The sequence below is a fragment of the Aythya ferina genome (genome assembly GCF_964211825.1).
Source record: "Aythya ferina genome assembly, chromosome: 1".
NCBI lineage: Eukaryota > Metazoa > Chordata > Aves > Anseriformes > Anatidae > Aythya > Aythya ferina.
Window position 1 is genome coordinate 146422009 of NC_140296.1, and position 23074 is coordinate 146445082.

A 23074-nucleotide genomic window follows, 5' to 3' on the forward strand; every position below is an offset into this window, starting at 1 on the left:
CCAGGCCACATCAGAAGGGCCATTTGGAAATTACTTGCCTGCAGTTTTCCACCGTGTGTGTTTCTTCTCCCCGATTATTTCATGGCTGTGTAATAGGACTGATTATAAGTATTATTTCTCGAAGCACACTCATTTGATTACTTTTCAAATAAAATGACAGTAAAGATTACTCGCAGGTAAGACATTGACTACAAGCATTTTATTCTTGCTCTGCGTACCAGTTGTCATGACAATCACTGAGGACACTGATTTAGAGTCCAATTCAGACATGGCAGAAAATCCATCAGCACCTACATATTCTGAGGAAGATAATTCTTGAAATTGATTCTAGCTACTCACCCGCAGACTTCTCTGAAGACTTTGTTTTCAGAAGCTGCTGAGGAATCCCCACTTTGTGCACCTTAATTCACCACCAGCATTTTCAAAAGCTTTTTTTTTCCCATTATTTCTAAGAGAAAACCACCACTAATGTATGTAATGCATTCCAGTTTGGGTTAGTAAGCTTTCTGGTGGAAATTGTTATATATTTTTTTAATATCTTCAGAAAAAAAGACATTTTTACTGGTATAGAATTTCACAGTGGTCTTTTCTGGGAGATATGCTGCGTGATCTCTGGCGCTACAGGAGGCAGCATTGTCTAGCACTTAGAGCAGCGGGAGTCCAAAGACCTGAGTTCTGTTTCTGGCTCTCCCACTCGCTCTCTGCGTGACATTTGGCAGGTCAATTAACTTCCCTGTAACTCTCTTTGTCTACATGTGAAATGGGTGTACTGGGCTGCATTCCTCTTTCTGCACCCTGTTTATATCAGAAGGATACCAAGTGAGAAGCGTTGCCCAGGTGTTTCAGGATGCTGGGGTGGAAGATGCACTGCACAGCCAGCAGCAGCACTGACACCAGGAATAGGGAACTCTGGGATCTGTTCACTTCCACTGATTTAGTGCCTAAATATCAAAAAGTCCAAAATTTCAAAGGAGCGCTTTTCTGAAAAACCCATTATTTTTCACCCAGATGCTGATTTCTCTATTTTTAATCTCACAATGTCTATGCTTGTTTCAGTAGAATTGTTATTCTGGTATAAATATAAGCAGATCCAAACTCTTAGTACCCTGCTCATTACTCCCTTCTGATTAGGATCTTTGTCTATATGGATTTGTGACACTGCTGACTTCTTCCCAATACTGGAAAAAAGACAAGGCAATCCTTGGCAGTTTAACCCTCTTCTTCCCAAGACACCACAGTCAGGCAAGAGTCATAAGGAATGGCATTGCACCACGCTCACGGGTGTAACAACATATTGCAGAATGACTTCTGTAAGAGGAGGGCTGATTTAGCATGTGCCTGTGATGAGTGAGGAGCAGCCAGCACAGAGCTAGTGTATTGCTCAAGATTGTATGAGATAAAACAAGTTATTCATCCACCTCCATGTCCCCTCCCATTAAATTTTAATAAAGCCACTCTTATGGGAGAAAAGAAAGGACGCGCACCCTGCTGAATTATTTACAGCCTGTGTTGTGTATGGCAAAGAAGTCGCTCTTATGGCAGTAAATGATATTTTTCCATTGATTTTCTCTCTCAGAACACCTTGGTGAAAATCAAGTTTGGGAAGAAAAAAACAAAACCAAAAAAGGAAACAGATGCAAAGTGCAAGCCAGAAAAGAAAGTTGGAGGGAGAGATAAAGTTTGTATTTATGAAAGATATTGATCAATTTGACACAGCAGTGGCAGATACTCAAATTAGCTGTCATAATTCCAGTGATGCAGAGGGACACGCAGGCTTAAGCTCCATTAAATATAACCTACATCCAGAACAGTCAGATGAGATTTGAGAGACTGAACTCTGAAGTCCCACAGGAGATACCTGCAGTTGATTTATATTCCTGATTTCCTATTCCCTTACCAACTGTGCAATCAGTTCCTGAAGGTGGGCAGGGAATAATTTCAATAGCTAAACTGTGATTCACCCAGCCAATTAAGGAGTCCTGAGATGGGCCCTCAGAAATCCTTCAGCTTCAGTCTTCCTGGGACAGAACTACATTCAGCTCTGACACTGGGCCTGAAATCATCAGGGCTCAGTTAATAGCAGGGGAATCCAATATAAAGCTGCATTAGTTTTCGTATATCAATATTCACACATTTTAGACCTTTTAAGAGCAGCAAGAAGTAGGACAACGTCCTGGTTGTACATGAGGATCAGGTTTATTCTGTAACTCCACGTACAAATAGCATCACTGCAAAACCGTAATGAAGCTGGCAACCACTGCCTAGTCGCTACCAACATGTAAAAATCACCTACATGTTTCAGCCTAAAGCTTCTGTCAGGGTCAAAGCCAGGTTGTTTGACTCCAAGTTCGCTGGCATCTATCTCACGCTGGCTGCTGCGATGTTCCCTTGTGGACGGCGCATGGCTTTGTGAACAAATCACAATAATCTCATTTCCAAAGCGTTCCACTTAAGTCTTTCTTGCACTGATGCAAGGAAGCACTTACTCCTCATTACTAGCCCTGTATGTGGCATGTGGCATGTAATCACCTTGAAATATTTAACTGGCTGACTTTCATCTTGGTAACAGTATGGGGCGGGGCATCAGGCTGGGGTAGAAATAAACCACGATATAAATCATCATAAACCAGGCATTAAATCGGTATATAAATCAAAAATTATAGAAGTCAGAGATGAAAAAGACCCATTAGATCATCCTGTTTGTTCTTTCCTGTGTTCTCACCCTAAGAATGCACAAGGCATCATTCTTGATTAGCCAGGAGACATAGAAAAACGCCCATCTCTCCCCCTCTGTCTCTCTCAAGAGAGAAAGAAGGGAAACAGAGCACACTGTGTGCATATTAATAAAGCTATATTTTGACTGGCTGAATGACTGGAAATGATTAGTGATGGTATGTTTTACCTGTCAACATCTCCACGCTGCAACTGGCAAAACATCGCTAATGCTCTCTGGCAAAAGTCACAAGTAAGGCTGGAGGGAGGTTGTTCTCGGCTTCCCTGCACTCAGAGCTGCTCCTGCAGTACTCTAAGACCCTTTACTATGACAGAAGTAAAACAAGCTTTTCTTTTTCCTGACACGACGGGAGGCAACATAAACCATCACATAAGTCGAGGTGAATCTAGGTGCCCGCACGTACAAATAGCAAAAGCAAACAAAAATATCAAAACATTTTGGAAGGTGCAGCATCAAGCATGCCAAAGCTTGGAAGAGAGAAACTGTGACCCTTTCAAAAGGGTCAGCGTGAAAGCTGGGAACCCATGCAGCCCTCTAAGAGCAGTAGGAGCTGAGATCAGTCTGCTGACACACCGCTGCTCCTCCTCCCTCTGACACCAGCACTTTCCTCTATGCTTACCCCGAAAGTCCTCGGTGGTGATAGGCCAATTCGCTTAAACCTCTTCAGAGGCAGCCCCTAACCGTGTTTTCCTCATTTACTCTGACCGCAGCTTGAGTTGGGTGACCATTTGGAGTCTGATTTACAGGCTGTGGAGCACGCATTGCTGCCAAATACTGCAAAAAGCAAGTCTTAATCATCTCCAAAAAAGCAGTTAATTTCAATTTGCAAGCCCAGAATGGAAGCTACAGCCCACCTCAAATGAGATTGTAAAGTACAAACTTAGTATCTGTGCCACACTTTGGTACGATTATGACAAGTGCCACAAAGTTTGTGAAATAGTTTAAAATTCTCTCTGTGGATGAGGAGTTGTGTTCTGTGATAAAAGGCCAGCAGCAACACACTAAGCAATGAAAATTCAGACATTGAAGAGCTTATTGAATATGAACTGAATATCCCAAATGTATGGAACAAGGCAGGGGTCCTGTAGAAAATACAGCAGGTGTTACAGTAATTAAAGACTTGATAATGAGTGTGCTTGGAGAGGATAAATTAAGGCCAAGTATGCAGCCTGAACTGTGCCATCTCCTAACTTGACATGCTTGTGCTTGCAGCCTTAAAAAGGCTCATGATTTTGTCACCTGTATACATTCCTAAATTCAAAGGAAACAAACGACAAAAGCAGGAGTTGTAGCAAGGGGTTTCTTACAGATCCTGAAGAGCAGTGGGTGGTACACCAGAATAAGACTCTTCTCACCACCCAGAGTCCGTGGTTATGCCAGCTGCTGGAGGACCCAGCGGCAGGAACAGGATGCCACCATACAGATAGAGCAGCCCTGCTGGCCAGGGGAGCAGGATGAGACCCCCACTCCCACAGGGCATTTCATTTCACAGATGTGCTGGCAGTAGATATACAGTAAGACTCTTGACTCATGCACTTCACACAGGGTTTCAGAGGGTCTTCTTCCCTGCTCATTTCCCATCCCCATAAAGCTTGGCTGTTTGTGTACTTCCCCTCCCGCTGCCCTAGCCTGTACCCCAGTCTGTGTCCAGTTAATCCCTGGTCCCACCTCTCCACGCTCATCAGCCCAGATGAAGTTTCACCCCTTTCCTTGTCCTCATTTTCTGCCTTCCCAACCCCTGCCCATGTTTCCTCCTCAGGCATCCCTGTCACAACTCAGGATGGGGAGTTCTCGTGCCTATCCTCCTTACTCCTCCCCTGCTCTTCTGCCTCTGAGCTAGAAAGCTCATATGCAGTTGGAGAAGCTATTTGCTATTGCAGGTATTAAGGTCACTGCCATATTAGCAGAGCCTAAGATGAAACCCAGCAGAAGGCAATAAAATCCCTTAAAGGTTTCAAAATAGGTTGGGTGGGTTTTTTTGGGCATCAAAATCTAAGATCCCTTTTATATCTCAGCTTGAAATAGAAAGATGTGAAGAAAACCCTACAACAGAGAGAGCGGTAGAAATAAGGGCTGTCTCTACCACCTGGGCAATAGCTTTGGGAATGGCAAATATTACGGGGATCCAACACCAGCACGTGAGCACCTGCTGTATGACTAACCTGCGGGATGGCTGTCCCGTCTGCTTCACAGCCCACACGTTCAGGAGTGACATCATATGGCCGGTGTCGTCCCTCAGCCTGTACCTCCATCTGGGGGACGAGGTGGCTAATTAAAAATGAAACAGCATCTCCTTGTAGGGGGAGATAGGAATGGGAAGAGACCCAAGGGAATGTGGTCGAGAGTGGGGAGGAAAGGAGCAAGGAAAGTGGGATGCTGCCTATTTATTTCAAACACTGCTTTCAGTAGTACCCAGCAAAAAAAAAAAAAAAAAGTAAAAATTCTCTCGGGTCAGCACTTAATACAGATACAGGAATGAAATATTTATTGTTGCTTATAAAAGCATCAGACAGGGTCAAGCCCATGAGCCTACTGGTGTTACTAATGCATTGTCAAGCTATGATCTGAGCTTGTGCACAAATCTCAGCAGCTCGTTCCCCGGGCTCGGGAAGCCTGTAAATTCAGCAGTGCAGACACGACTGTCTTCTCCAGAGTGCTAATTGCTGCCTCTCCCATCAGCACCACAAGTGACCTCCACAAAAAGAGCTTCTTCCAGTCCCTCACACCCAGCAATAAGGAGGCAGCTGAGTGCTTCCTAGGCCTAAATCAAGAAGCCTAGGGGTAATGAGTGCCTTATTCTCCTAGAGAGCCTGCAAAGTTTGGCCCATTAAGGCTGATAAAATCCATCGAGACCTCAGCATAAGAGATGCGATACAAATTAAAATATTACCACTCTCCACATCCTGTAGAAATCCTTCATTTCCTCCAATGCTCGCTGCTCTCACAATGTGTCAGGCTATTACTTTTGTCTTCACAACTCATTTTTTATGCAAATGGCTTTCAGAGCACCACAAACAGAAGATTATTGCAATTTTCAACAGAGAAGGCAAATGTTGTCCTTCTAATTAACACAAAGCTTCACGGTTCCTCTTTTCCTGACAACGCAGCTCCCCATCTCAATACCCTAAACTCAGAGCCCATTTTCTGACCGCACAGCAGAAGCAGCAGGTAGGAGACAGTTAAGAGAGTGTGCCAGACAAGGCATGTTCAAAAAAAAAAAAAAAAAAAAAAAAAAAAAAAGAAGAAAAACAGAATTCCAAGCATTTCTCAGGAAGCAGCAGCTACCTATTTGTGAACTGGTTCTCCCCAAAGCAGCGTGGTGACAATTTCTACCTCAGCTGTGCAGGAGGAGATCAGTTTCCATAGCAATTCCAGCCCCTTTCTGCCCAGATGCAGCACGCTCCGTGTTCCTGGGCACAGAAGGCAGCTGCTGACCCAGCACTGCAGAGGACAGGCCTAGGAGCCAAAAGTAAGGTGGAGAGGAACAGACACAAACACACGTTCCCTCTTGTGTGGCCAGGTTCAATCCAAAGTAAAAATTCAGGCTTGTGACATGTAGGGAGGAAGGAAAAAATACCAGGCAGAGAAACACTGCTATCTGCCTCGCGTGATAGGCTCTGTGAGTCAGCAAAATAAACAGCTTTGGGAGAATTTTTCATCTCTCCTGATCTGGAGACATTCACGCAATAGAGCACAAGCCACAGGGAGCTGTGCCATACAAAGGCTCTGAGCACCATACAGCATTTGTCCCGTTTTAGCTACCACTGAAGGAGAAAGGGAAGAAGCACAGTTTGGTTTGTTCTCAGAAAAAGAAAAAAAAAAAAATCTCATTCTTCAAGAACACACATCAGGAAGTTGCTTGTTTGCAATGCTTTAAAACTCGTGTTTTATAGTAGAGTTCTTTGCCTGTCTTGTAGGGAAGACAGCCCTAGAAAAGCCCCTTTTCTACTTCACTTGCCAAGACTGCAGTGAGGAAGGCTAGAATGGAAGCACTAACTTTTTTTATGGCCAGCTTTCTTACAGTCATCTTACAGTCATTTCTTACAGTCATCTCATTGAAATGCTTATTCCATGATCTGAAAATGCCTTGCACCACTCCTTATGTCTGTACCATATTCAGCAGCTCAAGCCCCTGTCACAACCACTTTCCCCATGTTTTGGGAGCACAAATCCATAGCACAACGAAAGGAAACCTATTGGGAACACAAAACACATGGAACAAAAGATGCCCACAAATATAGAACTGTTTAGATTTTCATTCAAATAATCTACACCTCCATTTCTAAAAGGATCGGTGCTGCTGCTGGGTTTTTCAGAAGCCAGAACTCCAGCCCAAATTTCTGTGCATGAGGCTGGGGCCAAAGTGTGACAGGGTAGATGAGTAACAGTGACTCAATCATAGCATTACAGCAGCATCTTCCAGAAGAGACAGCTACTTGTGCTCCAAGTTGTTGGGCACAGCACTCTTTCCCTTCTCCCTTCCCCTCCCAGCTTGTACAGACACTAGTTTTGTCTAATTAGATGAACAGTGTCCCCTGACAGAAGAAAGCTGGCAATACTACAATCACCCTTCCCTCCCTCCCTCCCTATTTAACCAGAGAGAGCTGAGAGGAAGTGATTGCAGGGAAGTGAAGTCTTATTTCCCTGGCTCATGCTGCCACAGGCAATCAGTTTGGAGCTGAGGTTCCATCTTGAAAATGTCAAACAGAATGAAAAAAGACAAAAATCAAAAATGATGAAGTCAGCCCCAACCTTCCCTCCAGGTCCAGCTGCTCCCCTGGGTTATTCTAGCACAGCTGACAGCACAGCTTGAGGAATCTCTGCTTTCCGTGCCAACTGGTGCCATGGGGTCCTCAGCCTCAAGTTTCCCCTCACCCACTCCTGCAATCCAAGAGAAACTGCTGGAGCACCAGTCCTGCCTGCCAGCCTGAAGAAAGCAGCATGTTGAGCATGGCCGACTCCTCTTTTCTCTGCTCTCCAAAGCACTATGCATACAAAACAATGAATTTCCTTCCCAAACTCATGGTTTGCTTCCCATGCATCCAAAAAGGAAAATAACCGCTACTGAAATGCAGGTATGTCAAAGGACAGCAGTGGCTTCCACCTGGAAGTGATATTTTCTTTAGCAGGGGGCCCGGACACTCCAGTTTCACCTTTCCAGTTCTGCTGAAATTCTCCAGATGCCATTTTTGTCCCATTTTCCATCAGGAAATAGGGTCTGTTCTTCTATCTCATAGTGCAGATCTGAGGAGTTACCCATGTCAAGACCACGAGGAACAACAGGCCTGCTCCTCCGCTGCCTGTCCCAACGCTCAGGGGAAGGGAAGTTCTGAATGGGAAGTTATTCAGAGGAAAATAAAGTTCATGTTGACTTGGAAGCGTTATTCTGCCTCAGCATGAGCAGTAGTGTGCAGAAGTAGCTGTGCCCTGGATGAAGCTAGTCCAGAGGTACAGAAAAGCACCAGATGCTGAGGCTGGAACACTTACAGGGACTTTCTGAAGGTACTTTGTCATACTGCTTGTGGCTGCTCCATCACAAATGTTTCCTAAAGGGAGAACATTCCCCTCAGCTTGAGCACTATTTGAAAAGATTGCTCTTGTCCTTGTCTTTTAAGGAATATTGTGGAAAAAACAGCAAGGTTGCAAGCACCTTTAGCACTACATGCAACTTGAATGCAGTGGCCTGTGCGTACCCCATGTATCAAACACTCATCATTGCACCCAACTGCTCTGGAGAAGAGAGCTTTGGCAAAGTATTTTTCCTTCTCTGTCTATACAGAGGTAGAACTGAAGCCTGAATCTGGCTACCTACATCTGCCTACACTTACCTGACTCATGAACTAGCAAGAGAATCTGGGTCAGCAATATGCACACCCCCACACACTCGGTGTACCCTCCTCGGGAAAGAAACAAACAGCCTCACCCTGGAAGTGCTTCGAACCAGATCAGATATGCAAATGGGAGAGTGCCGTGTCTAGACTGCCACTTCGGAGACTGCCAAGCGTGCTCCTGAAGGCTGCTGACAACCGTGCTAAGGAACTCGCTGATCCCACCGCGGGATGCACACGCTGAGGGACTAACGTGGCCAGGCACATCAGTGGTTAACAGCCTCAGGATAGCCCTGTACCTGAGCCATTGCTGAAATGGACTTCTTTAAGGCAATAATTATTATATTAATAAGGGAAGTTCCTAGAGAAGAGTTGCAGAAGAGTCATGATTACTCAACAGCAGTGGCAAAAGCACAGATATACAGCCAAAATAATAAACTGAAGCCTCCTCCTATTGAACTCTAATAGGAGACATCCACCTCTCTCTGAGGGGTGGTTGTTTGTCCTCCTCCCTCCCCAAAGAAGAGAACTTTTAGCTTAAAACTGACACCAGAGAAGACAGGTGGTAGCAGGAAACTGAGAGGTTCCTACTACCCAATCTTCTGATTTCAGGGACAAACAAGCATAGCAAAGTATTTTTCAAGACTGTCATCTTACTACCTACCTTCTGAGAGGGAAGCAGAAGCATGATAAGTAAAAGGAATACCGAACTCATATCAAAATTAAATAATGTGTATTTAGCCACACAGACACATTTCATAACAAATAGAAGAGTTTAGCAAGATCTTCTAAAACTTCCTTAATGGTTTATCAGATTTTACCAGGTAAGCATACAAGCACCAGTGAAAGCCAGGCCTGACCTTACCAATTCAGAAAGTGAAGTATATCATTATGGCTTCTCCTCCCCAGAGCATAAGAGGCTTCCAACAGAGCAATAGCCACACAAGGCAGGAGCGAAACAGGGACCAAAAGCCCTGGAAATACCAGAGGTCTTACACATTTCTCAAGCTGATGGCTTAGACAGTAGCTGCTCACTGCCACCTTTCAAATCAGCAGAATCAGCATCCCTTCATTTCTGTCATCTTCAAAGGGCTGTTAACTACTTAGACTGAGGAGGAACCCTGAACATTCATCAGTCTCTATGACTATGTAATAGCAAGAGGAAGTGGCAGTGGTATCCTTCCTCGTGAAATCCTACCTCTTTCATCTTGTTAGTGAAAGCCCTTTTCCGTTTCCAGTATGAGGAGAAAAGCTTTAAGGCCAGCCATACATCTCGAGGCAGTTCCTTCCATCCCTGTCAGATACTGTTGGCTTCAGCAAATATTACAAGTTGGCGACCACCAGCTACAGTTATCACTGAGGGCTAAATGCTCCTTCCCTGTGCCTTAAAGGGTGCAGCATCTCTTTTTACATCTTCAAAGGAGAGTGATGCCACGCTCGCTCAGGAGCTGCAGGCAGCAGGACATATTCTACAAAGCCAGCAATGAATTCTGCTGGAAGCAGGAAACTCAGCAGTAGCATGAACTGCATGAGAATACCCTTACATAGAGAGAATTCCACTAAATTAAAAAATAGAGCATTGATCTGGTTATTCATTTTATTATTTAACTAAATATTAATCTTTGCACATGAATGCCTCTTCCCTACCACCAGTTTTTCATGCCTCAGCAGAATTTCTAGTCAGCAGCAAAAAGAGATGTAGGTCCTAAGAGCAAATCGATCCATCTGCTACAAAGACTAACTGCACGTGAGAACAGAGCTCTAAGTGGGCTGTCTGTCAAAGCCACTCTTCTCATTTACTAGCGGGTACCTCCCTTAGTCTGCACATGAGGAAAACGGAGGAGAAAGCCAGCAGTACTCACGCAAGGCATGCCACTCATCCTGGCGGATTGTCTTGGTGATGTTGTAGGTGAGGTTCTTGGGAATGGTCGCTGAGGAGTAGTGGTACTTGATGTACGTGCACCGCTCAATTGCTCCTGGAAAAGGCAAAATGGATAAGAGAGAAAGTGCTGTTAAATGAATGCAACATGTCGTCCCAGCTGTAGACCAGACAGAACTGACAAGCAAAAGCAGAGGCTGATAGCAAAGCAATCCCTACTACCAAACCACTGTGACTGTAAATGCTACTTGTGGCCCATGACAGGCTCAAGCTAGTCGTAGGGGAAGCTCGCATGCAAACTTATGATACATCAAAGGCTCAACAGTAGCTGCCAGCATCTATTTTTACCATCAGACGTAATGTGGCAAGTCACCCCTTCTTTCATTTCCCTTCTCTGAACCATGAGCTAACATCAGGCATACCGGCATTTACCTCAGAGAAACTGGGATTCCCATTTTCACTTATCCTGCCATATGTGTCTGTGTCCCTGCTCCAGGAGATATGCAAAGCAAGCACCTTTAATCTTACCATCAATAATAAAACCACCATGGGAAGAAGTATGGATTTAGAGAACATATTTTCTGACCGCTTGCAGCCCAGAGCCAGAAAACAAGCCAAGCAGATGCGGCAGGCTATGGCACGTCTCTTGAAGGCACCCAGACACTTTCATAGCAGGCTCAAACAGAATTTATTGGCACCACTGAGATAATAAGCTTCAAATGGCAACATGAATGGCTGCAATAGGCAATGTTGGTTTTTCCCCTGTAGGATTTCATCTACGTTCCATGGAAAACAGCACCATGTGCTGCTTCTGTTTGTCTTCTGGTCACATACTCCTATTTTCCTTTTATAGCCACTTTCCTTCCTCTACAATAATCACACCTCCAGGCTGTCATCTCCTGGCATCTCTCTGCACCGTGTCCTTAGAGGAATGGGTCTGGCATAGCCCGATGCTTTCTGCGAATTATAGCCCAGCCAAATTTCACATCTGATCAGAAATCTGTGACTGTGCAACCCTTCCTGCATCGGTGAAAAACAGCAAGGTTTCCTACGTCCTTTTTGCCAGAAGGGTGGCTCCGTTAGACCCTCTCACCAAGCAGTCAGGTTCAGAGCTCATGTAAGCCCTTTCTCCATGAGTATCATGGTATTTTGGATCAGGCCTCTAATAACCAAACAGGCATCCCTAATGTGGTTGGCCACACCGTTTGCTATTAGCTGCCACTGGTCAGAGGAGCAACTGCACTGGAAATGCTTTTATGTATTAAAAATACATTAAGACATGCACTCAATAGAACAAATTAAATGAAGCAATGAACCACATAAATAAGGATGAGAGAGTGATATACCAAGAGACATGTAGAGAGCACTTGCTGTCAGCCTGAACTGAAAAGGCAGAGCCATTAGCCTCACCTGCAGCTCCAAGGGGTTAAATGTGCTCTTGTGCCCCTAAAAAGGCAAGTTTCTATTCCTGGTTGTAAGGCATTGCTTGGCACAGGCTTGGCTCATACACGGCGTGAGTAAAAACCCATGCAACAAAATTATTAGTTGCAATCGAGTCAACCAGCATCTTCCAGAGTTAGTGCAACGCAAACATTGGAGGTCCTCTTTGTTTGCTTCTCTGAAGCATTCTTCACATTCTGCCTTTGACAGCAATTAGATTAGACAAAGGCAAATATTATAGGGGAAAAAGGCAAAATATTTACATATGTATCCGCCTGCCCTGACAGCGTGATGGGCTTCTGTGTGAGTCTGCACCATCTGGGCACCAAATGTACGCCCAGAATTAAAGTTTCAAACCAAGAATAGTATTTAGGGAAAAAAGAAAGCTAGTATGGAAAGAGCTTTAGAAAAAAAAAAAAAAAAAAAAAAAAGCCCCAAAACACAACCATGTCTTCATATGGGATTTCCTATTCCTTTTTGTTCGGCTGCTTTCATGGATCAGAAGCATCGGCAAGAAAGTGGAAAAATGCTTATTTGTCAGAAAATAATCTTTGTCTGATAACTGCAGAGAGAAAAGATTTATGCAGATAGACAGGAACACGGAGCCAAGGCTCAAAATAAAAGCACACAGAAGGAAGGAAGACAAGATCCTATTCCAATTGCTATCATTTCCTAAAGTAATCAGCAGAAACACCTCCTCTGACACCAAAGAGGCTAATTTCTAGCAAGGTCCATCGAGCTTCCCATTTTTTACTGCAAATACTTTTAGTAGTAATGCAGAGTACTGATCACTAGCTTATTACCAAAGCCTAAAGCACAGAAAGATTATGGCCCGAATTCAGGTCATTACCTGACCATATACACGATTTTAGACTTCTGCTTACATCCCTATAGCGTTAATGAGATCTAAGCACACATTTAAAGACCATCTAGATCTGAGAGCGTGCTTGCAGTGGCAATGGCTGATGATATCTGAAGTGCAGGCAAATGTGCATGGTAAATTCCATGCTGTCCTTTCCAACCACACCACGTACTTCTACACAATTCCTACCTCTAGATAAAATTTTGACTATTATCCTATAAATATCTTGACTCCCAAGGACCAGGAGGGAAAGCACTCAGTGCATATGGTGGGAAAAGCAGGCTGCCTCTCACCAGCTTCCCTCCAAAAGGTGAGGGCTGGTCCCTGAGGGCACTGAGCAGGGCTGTCAGAGCACGGAATTGTTCCCTGTGCTCGTCTCACACAGGGAAACCCACCCTCAGGACAGACCCTCAAGGGTGCTGGCCCTGGATTTCCATCCTTCTCCGAAGCATTAAGTGTGGTTTCACTGCTGGAACAGGTAAGCCTGATGAGTTTTGTTACCAGGCTCAAAATATTTCAGTCTAAACCAAGCTTTTAGGTGCAAGGAGGGGATCAGTGGGTGAAACAGTGGGCTTTGGTACACCAGAGGCCAGCCCACACGCTGTAATGGACCTTTGGGGCTTTAGCCTATGAACTTCCCTGTGTACACCAAGTTCAATACACTCAGGAGAAGGCAGTCCGGGCTATTTCAGAGCTATCCTCTACCAGCTTGGATTACTTCAGACTCCAGTAGCGCAGTGACCACCCAGCATTTAGATGTGAACCAGTTGTCTGCACCTGCTCCCACACCCTGCTGAGTCCCTGCAACTGCACCAGCGTGTATCTTGGAAACACTGAACAGGGCTGTGCATGTAAATACTATTCCCAGTAATTTGAACAGCAAACCAGTGAGTGGGGTTTTCACCCACACAGCGATGATAACAAGTGTCAGGGTTGGCCACAAGAAACACGAAGCAACCAAGAAGCTGCCCCACTGATGTATGTTCCAGCTTGCTCTGATTAAAGGGAAATGTTTGCTGGAAATCCTAAAGAACTGTGGCTGACAGCATCAGCTGAAAACATTGTGCAATTCCTTTCTAGCCTGTTTCAGAACTACCCTAATATTTTGACGTGAGCTCAGCTGCTGGCGAAGCTCTGCTCCCCTGCACTGCTGGAGCTTCCCCTGCTCAGGCCCCACACTGACCAGAAATGCAGGGTGGCAGCAATGTTCTCCCACTCTGGGCAAAACAGGGTCGAGATCAACCAAAAAGGGAGGTTATATTGCTGGTATCCATACTTGATTTGGCTGGTGGGTAAGCAAGTTTTCTTCCAGAACATTTTTCATCACGACTGCCACCTCCTTTAAGAATATTTCAGGCTTCTTCAAAAAACTAATGGGGATGAAACAAAATCAAAATGCCAGCAGGGTATTGGCGACATCAATCCTCAAATTTGATCTCAGCAGTGCCCGGAGGAATTTGCCCTGTGAGGTCAGCTTGACTTTTGCAGAGATGGCTGTCAAGTTTCGGGATTTTATAACATCGCTGCGACCATATAGTTGAGCATAATACAGCCTGGCTCACCTGGGAGCTGGCAACAGAAAGTCATCCTTTGCCACTTCCATGCAAGGCCACCTAATCTGCAGGAGCAGTTAGGTAGGAGTGTCATTAACATCGCTTCAGATCCAGCCTGAGATGGCACATCAAAGCTACATGCATGGGTTATCTGACTGTGCTCCCCTCCTGCAAGTCAGGACTTCAACATTCCCCACTTTTCCCCCAGCTTTCAGGGCTGCAGGTTGTGGAAGCAGCCTTCAGGTTCAGGTACGGATCAGCCTGATGCCCACCACCGAGTTACCTTCGGGCTACGCATTGCAGTTTCTCTCCTTGCAGCTTCTGTTGGGTGACAGCGGCCAGGAGCCACAGGGAGCCAGCAGCTCCTTGCCCCTGGATGAGCCACGCCTGGCGCGCCGTGCCAAACCCCATCACAAGCCAGCAGTGACACGGTGAGCACCTTGGTTTCTGCGTTCAGGTCTCTGCCTGTTGCAGGTGGTACCCGTTCCTCTCCAGCAGTACTCACGTTGATTTCTAAGAAGTGCTGGGCTGCTTCTGCCAAGGCTTTCGATATCACGAGCTCCCCTGAAAAGACTGACGTGGATGTTCTGAGCCTTTGCTGCCTCCGGGCAGCTTCTCCTTCTGTTTTGTAGATACCTCTGCACAAACTGTTCGTAGCAAGCAATTTATTCCACAAAATTCGCCCTTTGTGCTGGATCTAATTTTTACAAATCTGTTTGAGAATTACTGCACAAACATTTCCTAGTAAAAGGAATCTTAGCCTCTGGCTTGCAAGCTGCATTCACTACATATATTTGCTATTCATTATGAGAAACTGCCTTCTGTATGAGAAATTGCCTTAATCCCATGTTTTGGTTACCGCTCCCTCACGGAGTGGCTATAACTATACCCAGCAAATGGAGGCTGCAGTTTGGCCATTTAGCCCCAAATTGTTTCCCATTGTAGTCAGAAAATCTGTAGGTCTTCAACAGAAAACGTTCACAGTTTCTCAGCCTAACGTTCCAGTATGGTTTTGACAGGGCTGTAAGCACAGAGCTGGGACCAGCTTACACAAAGCAATGGCATGAGGCACATACACCTGTTCAGGCTCACTCTCAAGTCTTGTCTGTCAGAAATTTTCATTTTTAAATTCTGCTTATCAAACCTTCAAAGGGGCTCTGGCTATTCGGGCTGGTGCAGTCTAAGAGCTGCTTGCCCTGAGCTGCACGTCCTGCCCTCGCGCTCTGAAATCATTCTGGATGAATCACCAGCACTCACCTGCAGGCAGCGTGGGCACGGTTGTGGCGGTTCCAGCATGCATTAACTGGTCACACCGAAGCCTGGAGGAAGGTGGGAGGAGAAATAAGCTCTACCTTGACCAGCTGCTCTGAGAGAATTGCAGCCAGATACGCTGACTAGTTAATGAACTCACGATGAGTAACTCCATCCTTAATGAAGGCAGAGACTTCATTAGAAGGTATTCCAACACTTAGCAGGATTATTTCATTACCTCCGGAATAATGCTACCCTTGAAAATACCGGTTACTTTTTTTTTGCCCGTCTATAAATGTGAATGTTTCCATACTTTTGGCATTAATCTGCATGAATTACAGATTTCCATACGTTGGAAGGGTCCCCTAGACGTCAACCGGCCCAAATGCCTGCTCAAAGAAGGAACAATTTCCAAGTCAAAATCCAATTCAGACTAGCTCAGGTTGCTCCAGGCCTCGTCCAGTCAGGTTTTAAATACCTCTAGGAATGGAGATGCACAACGTCTTTGAGCAAGCCACTCCAACCACTGACCAGCTTCATTATGAGCTTTCTCCCCTCATAATACCTAATCAAGCTTTCCCTTGGTGCCACATGAACATCTTGAATACCAGAATACCTAAGGGTACAACTCTAAAAATGTCGGCAGAATATGCAAATAACAGCACCTTAATCAACATGGCTGATGAATATTCATTAACTCCTATGCATAAATAGAAGGCAATGTTCTAATTAATGGAGCTCAAGATAGATTTGCAGCTGCAGCATGGGCCAAATTTTGAGAACAGGAGATCGTGTTTGTTCCGGGCTGGCTCTGGCATTACCCTGAACCTCCTGAACCCCAGCTCAGCTTGCTCTGCCAGCAGGACTTGCTGCTACTTCTACAACTTTGGGTACTTTTGGTACTGACTGTTGCTTACTGTGGGCTGCAAAGACATGGGGCTGATGCTCCCCTTCGTTTGAGATCTGGTTTGTTTTTAAGATTGAGTGGCTGGCCCCTAGCTGGTATCTCTACACTAGCAGCTTCCACTCACCGTTTACAGGTTCACGGAAGAGTCAAGGGAATGATCCAACAGAGCCCTCTTCCCAATTCACATGTCCAAGGGTTACATCTTGGGGGAGAAGATGAATGTTTCTGTAGCAAAACTTGGCATTTATCAGGAGCACACTTTTGCAAATGACTTCCTAGATCATCTCTAATCACCAGGCTTTGCTTCGTAGCACAGTGTGCTGTAAGGCCATGCCAATTGGCTCACAGCTAAATTGGAAGATGAGCTAACGGGAATTCAGCTAATGGGAGAAGAGCAGAGGCAGTCTGAAGTAACAACCTTCCCACCCCAAAAATACACAAGATCATAAGCACCAACTGTTTCAGTTACAAATCCACCTCCATTGTACCATGCTAGTTGCAAATTTAGAGACGTTTGCAAATTTAGCAACAGCCTGCGCTGTGTCTACAGTCAGAACCCTCCTGGTAAGGACTGCCAAAGGAAATGCAGCCCTAAGTGACCGTGGCTCTAGAAAAGCATCTAGAAAAGGAGGCCTCACCTACCTGGATGGCTGATCTGCAGCTCCCTCCCTCCTAACGCAGGGGGAGAAGTGCTGTGGTCATCAACACCAGCCGTGCTTACAAATACTGGCAGGCAAGAGAATTCAATGCCAGGGGGGTGAGACTGGCACAACCAGGGTAAGAGAGAATAACCTGGAGTGTAAGATCAACTAAAACATTTTGTCCAGCCATAAAACTAAACTCATCTGTAACTTATTTCAACATCTTCAAAGAATTCAGAAGTCTTCTATCAGTTGAAAGTATGGGGAGATTTTTTTTTTATTTCTGAAACATTGATATATTTCTTTTTGATTTTTTTTCCAACTGAAACCATCTGCCATATTAGATTGCTTCACAAGTGGGTCTGCTTCCTTCTAAACTCTTCGCTTAGGATCTAATTTTTCAACATGAAAATTCACCAATTGCACTTACTCTAAATGCACTTAACAAGCAAACTGGGAATTTGCATCTTCCTTGTTGGAAGAAATGCAGACAGCCCGCCAGGCTGCCACTGGCAAAGGGACTCTTCAATTGTCAGATCTTGATGTTATTAAGTCTGCTTTTACATCTAAATGTCTTCACTGACCACCTGAAAACACAACAGACACAGAATTGCAGTGAAACACACTCAGAAGCTTAGAGCATCCTCCATTTCACCTGTAAGGAAAGCTCGCTTGCATTCACTAAGTTGTCAGCCACTTGAAAGCGTAAGATTTCATAAGATAAATAATATTCTGTCCCTGAAATGGCACATACCCAGCAAATACATTACAAGAATGTGGCTTAAAGATTTTCATTAGGAAGGTGATCGAAGGTTTCTTCAGAGTGACAAACAGAACCTTCCTGCTCTTTTTCCTCCCCTTTTTTTTTTTTCTTTTACTGCTCATCTCACTTGATTTCCAAGCAAAGGTCATCTCAGAACCTCGAGCTTAGTATAAACCTTGTTAGACAATGCTCTGCTGGTAAAATTGTCTTGTAAAAAAAGAGTGAAAATGTAGCAGGGAGTGGTTGAAAGGGTCCAACGCTCTGTATTATGCACTACCCACACAGAAACAGGGTGGTAAATGACAGCATGCTATTTCTATTCAGATGATCTTGGACAAAAAGCTGCCAGCTCGCTTGCAGCAGTTACCCATTAGATCTCTACAGATAGGGAGAAAGCAATCACATTCAGAGTGCATGCGGAATGAAGGCAAGGCACGAAGCCTGTGGATTTCCAGAGATATACAATTGCTTTGTCACTTGTGGGCTATTTATGGCAGTCCCACTCCACAGAAGGACTTCCACAGATTTCAGACCGCAACGCCTGCATTGATTTTCAACTTGTGTCTCTACGTGTAAATACCTAGATTTCCTTTTCAGCCAGCCTGAGTACAGACAGAGGTGCAGACGTGTGTGCATGCACTGAGCAGCCAGCAAGATTTTCAGAGCAGAAAAAAAGAAAGTGCCTGAACAGCTTCTTGCAGGCCTGTTCCCCACACGCTCCATGGGTATCCCGGCAAATGGCAGCTTGCTCAGAGTGCCCAGCTGGCAGAAAATGAATATTCCACCCAGGATAAGGCTCCAAGTATGAGACCAAAGGCTGAATTTGCATTGGAAAATGATGAGCTCACACTTTCTCTCCGGGGACCGAGGAAAGGGGGCTGGCAAGGAAGCCGGAGCAAAAGGATGGTTACAAAACATTTTTATTTCAGCTATTAATAACAGTCTCCAAGCCACAGGGCAATTGAGAGGAAGAAGACATCTCCTTCCTTCTATTAATCTTTTTGTCCACCTATTTGCATTGGGCTGGCCACAGGGGAGAGGCAGGCAGAGCACAAATGAGAAGTTAAGGAGGTTAAAAGGGCTGAAAAATATTTGCTCCTACTTGTTTGGAGGCAGAAATTAAATGATCAATAAAAAGTCACTGAGACAGCAATTACCAGTAAAAACTCACTGATGACCCAATAGCTCACGGAATAAAGCATCATCTCAGCACTGCTGTCAAGCCAAAGAACAAGCACAGCAAGCACTGTGCCATCGACAGGCTTCTTCTGGAAAAATCAAGTGGAAAGCCATCACTAGATTATGAAACTCACCCCACAAGTGCATTTATCCACAGCAATAATTACCATCAACTTCAACAGCAGTGATGATTGCACGTCTCGCACCTCTACATGATCCCTTTACCTGCTCTCTTCGTTTAGACTGCCTGCACTTCAGCATCCCAGGGCTGATACTCCCTGTGTTCACGGTGATCTTATGAATGCCCATCAGCTGATGCTGGTAGTGAGTGGTAGTAAGATACTCCTATGAAGCTTGGTATTCATTGAACCAGCTATAAAATGTTTGGGAAGCAGGGCCTACTGAGGATCAGCAATCACAGGCACCCTTAGACGTCACTGCACATCTCCGTGCCATGAAAAGCTATTCTATATGGCACACGACAATGTAAATTGCCTTCCTATACATGTATGCTCTTCTTCCTAAAAGTGGAAGAGCACTTCTGGGTCTCCATACCACCAGTTTACAGCTAGCTCCACACATTGCCAAGCTGGAGGAAGCACTCAGCTTTCTTGCAGCAGTTCGAGTTCTTGCAGCATTTCAGCCTCATGTTCAAACAGCAGCAATCACACCATGGCAGAGCCTCATTCAGGTGCTCTGCATCCCACATCGGGTAGCTGCGGTGTGCATTAGCTCCTGGCTTAACTCCTAGAAGGTCACATATATAAAAGCAGCCTCATCCAGCACCTACCGCAGCCTCTTAAAATCATTGACCTGAAAAAAAATCCATGCAGTCCATGCAATGTACCTCTATGATACTATTTTCATGTATATTTTGTCCCTCGAGTGAGCTTTGGAGGGAAGTTTCACAACTTCCACTTGAGCATAAAGCGTGGTGTGGAAAAGGGACACAGTAGGATGAAGTTCTGAAGGGGGTTAGCGTATTAGGGATTCACTGCAATCAAACTAAGGAAACTTTGGGAAGAATGCCTCGATTCCCCCCCACCCACCCATGTTAAGGATTGCCACGAGGTCAAAAAGCATTTTGCTTATATGTTGAACTCATTCTGTGGTTACATGTAAGAGCTGAAGTGGTTTTCACTGAACATTTGGCAAGTGCAATGCCATTAGTACAGATCCCCTTCTGCACATTTGAAAAAAATAGGTACCTATGGGGAACCACAGGGTCTGAGAGGACAACAGTTCCAAAACAGCCACCAACTGGAAAGAAGCACATCAAAGAAGTGAGGAAGGAATCCAGAATCAGCTTTTTTAGCAAGGCTGCTTTTTCCCCCACGTTCATTCATGCCACAGAGAAAACTACAGTGTGGATAAAGCTGGAAGGGTGCACCCTGACATGCCATGAAATGTTCTCTCACCCTACTGTGCACTGAGCCTGTAGCCTCCTTTGCTGGTGAGACAGATTGTCCCTATCCACCAAGGAGTCTGAGACTTGAAAATTATGTAAGGTTCACATCTTAAATATATCCCCTCTTCGGCTGAAAGTGTCCTTTCTTAATAAGTACATCCTTTCTTCTGCATTCTCTAAGACTTGCTAGCCTTCTTAAAACAACCAGAATGGGGTCAGTGTAAAGAAGTCTTATAGCATGGTTGGAAGAGATATTTTCAAGACAACACTTAGTCCATAACAACGCTTCCCGAAGTTACCGTGCAGTTATTAAATCCATGTGCAGCGTGAAGCTAACAGACCACATCATCCTCAACAAGTGAGGAGAGTTTCCCCCGTAAGTCCACAAGGTCTCTTGACCCATAAACTCAAAAACTGAATCTCTACTTAGTAAACACAGAGTGACCAACACAAACTACTCACAGTGACCGACACACACTACTACAACTACCTTGAAGTAAAGTCTGGCACTGCCTACTGGCAAGCATAGACCAGTAAATTATAAGGTTAATACGTATAATGACTTCAAAGTTGGAAGTAGTTTGATGTTTGAACGTGCTTTCTCTCTGCAAAGCCATTCCCTGGATTACCCTTGTACAAATTATTCATTGGCTGCTGGGTTGACATCAAATCCCATGCCAAGTGCTCCTCTGTCCTTTGTAAAGGAGCGTGCATTCAGAGGCACAAAACGTCTCAAAGCTGACTGCCCTGCCCTTGCAAGACCATGTACCATGCTATGGCTCCTCGACTTACTATTATACACGAGGGCTTGAAACTAAATAAAGGCCTTCAGAAATTCAGTCCTGTGCAGATATTTATGAGGTAGTCAAACAAAAGACAACTTGATGGAAAGAGAGCAGAAGATAAAGGTGGTGGTAAGAAGATCAGGCAACTGTGCCGTGAAATCTGAGATGAGCTAAAGCACATTTGGTCATTCTAAAACCTATGAACCACAGATATTGTTAATCTCTCTGCAGCTGTCTGAAATCATAAGTGGTTTCTCTCTTACAGAAGAAAATGATTCTTTAAGAAGGATTTGAAATAGGAAGGGTTGGTGGACGTGATCAAAAAAATATTTTTCCAATTGACTGGACTGTGCCCTTATTTATCCGGTGATGAGTTTTGCTACACCATCATATGCCCTTGTGTCCAGAAGGCTTAGACACTGAATGCCTCTTCACAAAAGCTACAATAACTCATTTTTGGTGCTAGCAGCAAGCTCCGCCTGCACTCCGATGTACTTAAGTCAACAACTTTGGGCTAGATTCTCACTATCGCTACAGATACTCTGCGCCAAACAAGCAGCGCTGGTTTCAGAGTGACTGACAGCATCAGAAGGATGCCTGCCCTTGTACGGGGGCAGAAACCCAGAAGAGATCTGCCTGCCTCAAACCCCAAGCTTCCCTCTTTTTCCCAGTATTTTTCTGGGATGAGCAGGGGATGCTGAGAGCCGACAGCTACAGGAAAGTTAGCAGTGAGAAGGCTGCCAGCAGGGTCTTCAGCTGGGAATTAAGTTGCTCTAGCCAAACCCAAGAGGCACCTAGTTTCAAAGCATGTTACTTAAGATTCATGGCTTTTTTTTTTTTTTTAAACTGATGTGTAATACACACAATTTAAAGCAGAGATCAAAATGGCAGAAGCCAGCCCAGGTTACGTAATGGGACAGCAGAGAGAAAACCCAAGCAGCTCCAACAGCATCTATTGCTTCTTTTGAGATGCCACAGCAAATTGCAAGATGCTTTAAAATCACACGACGCTAGCTTAGACCCAGAGCTGGCAAACATTGAAATGTAGAAAGCCTACTATGGGATGAGAATTTCTCACCCAGTAGGCACACCCTGCTGCTGGATCTGTGCAGACTGGGCAGCAAACTTGGCCTTTGTTGCCACTGTCAGGTTTGGGGTGGTGTTTTGTTTTGGGTTGCTTTTTTGGGAAGGCAGAGGTGGCCGTTTTGCTTCGCGACATGATGTTCCCTTGCCTGTAACATCCCCCTGTCACTTGGTACAAGCAAACTACTTCTCCTTCTTGCACCCTCCTATCCAAAATGTCAAATCTCATCAGCGGGTCAGAGCATGAAAGCCTCCCACTCCCGGCAGCGTGAGACGCTCTGGCCAGGGCAAGCTGGACTAAACATTTCTGCTGCCTGTCAACAGCGGCTCATAGCTTGAAGGAAACGCTTCCAAAGGCACATTAGTTCATGTAACATTGACAGCAGCAACAAGCAGCATCTGAAAGGTACGCACGCCACCTCTGAAGGCACTTGTCCCTGTCCGTCTTGTCCCAGCACCCCACGTCCAAAGGGCCAGCAGCCTCCCGCTGGGGCTTTCTAGCCCCAAGTGCTGTTCTGCCTCTTACAGTTCAAGAGCCTGCTTGCAGGAGCCTCAGTGTGACCTGGAGGGATCAGCCGTATCCTCAGGGACCCATCAGCAGGCGTGGAGCCAGAGAATGAAGCCCGTCCTAGCACCGTTTGCAAGGTGCAGTGTAGCCCTTGAACTCCACGCTGGAATTTTGCTCTGTTTTGGTCACTGCTTTTTATTTGGAGGAAGGGGCTAAGGAAACAGGCATTTATTCTGACCCTGGATCAGCTCAG

General features: G+C 45.1%; 1 protein-coding gene across 3 annotated transcripts in view; it reads right to left on the reverse strand.

Moving 5' to 3' along the window:
• Positions 1 to 23074, reverse strand: part of TMEM178B (transmembrane protein 178B) — a 213762-nt gene that overhangs the window by 142780 nt on the left and 47908 nt on the right. For all 3 annotated transcript variants that reach the window (XM_084507287.1, XM_084507286.1, XM_084507285.1), the window contains exon 3: positions 10425 to 10538. In XM_084507287.1, the coding sequence (XP_084363413.1) occupies positions 10425 to 10538 (114 nt within the window). The remainder of the gene's footprint in view (positions 1 to 10424; positions 10539 to 23074) is intronic.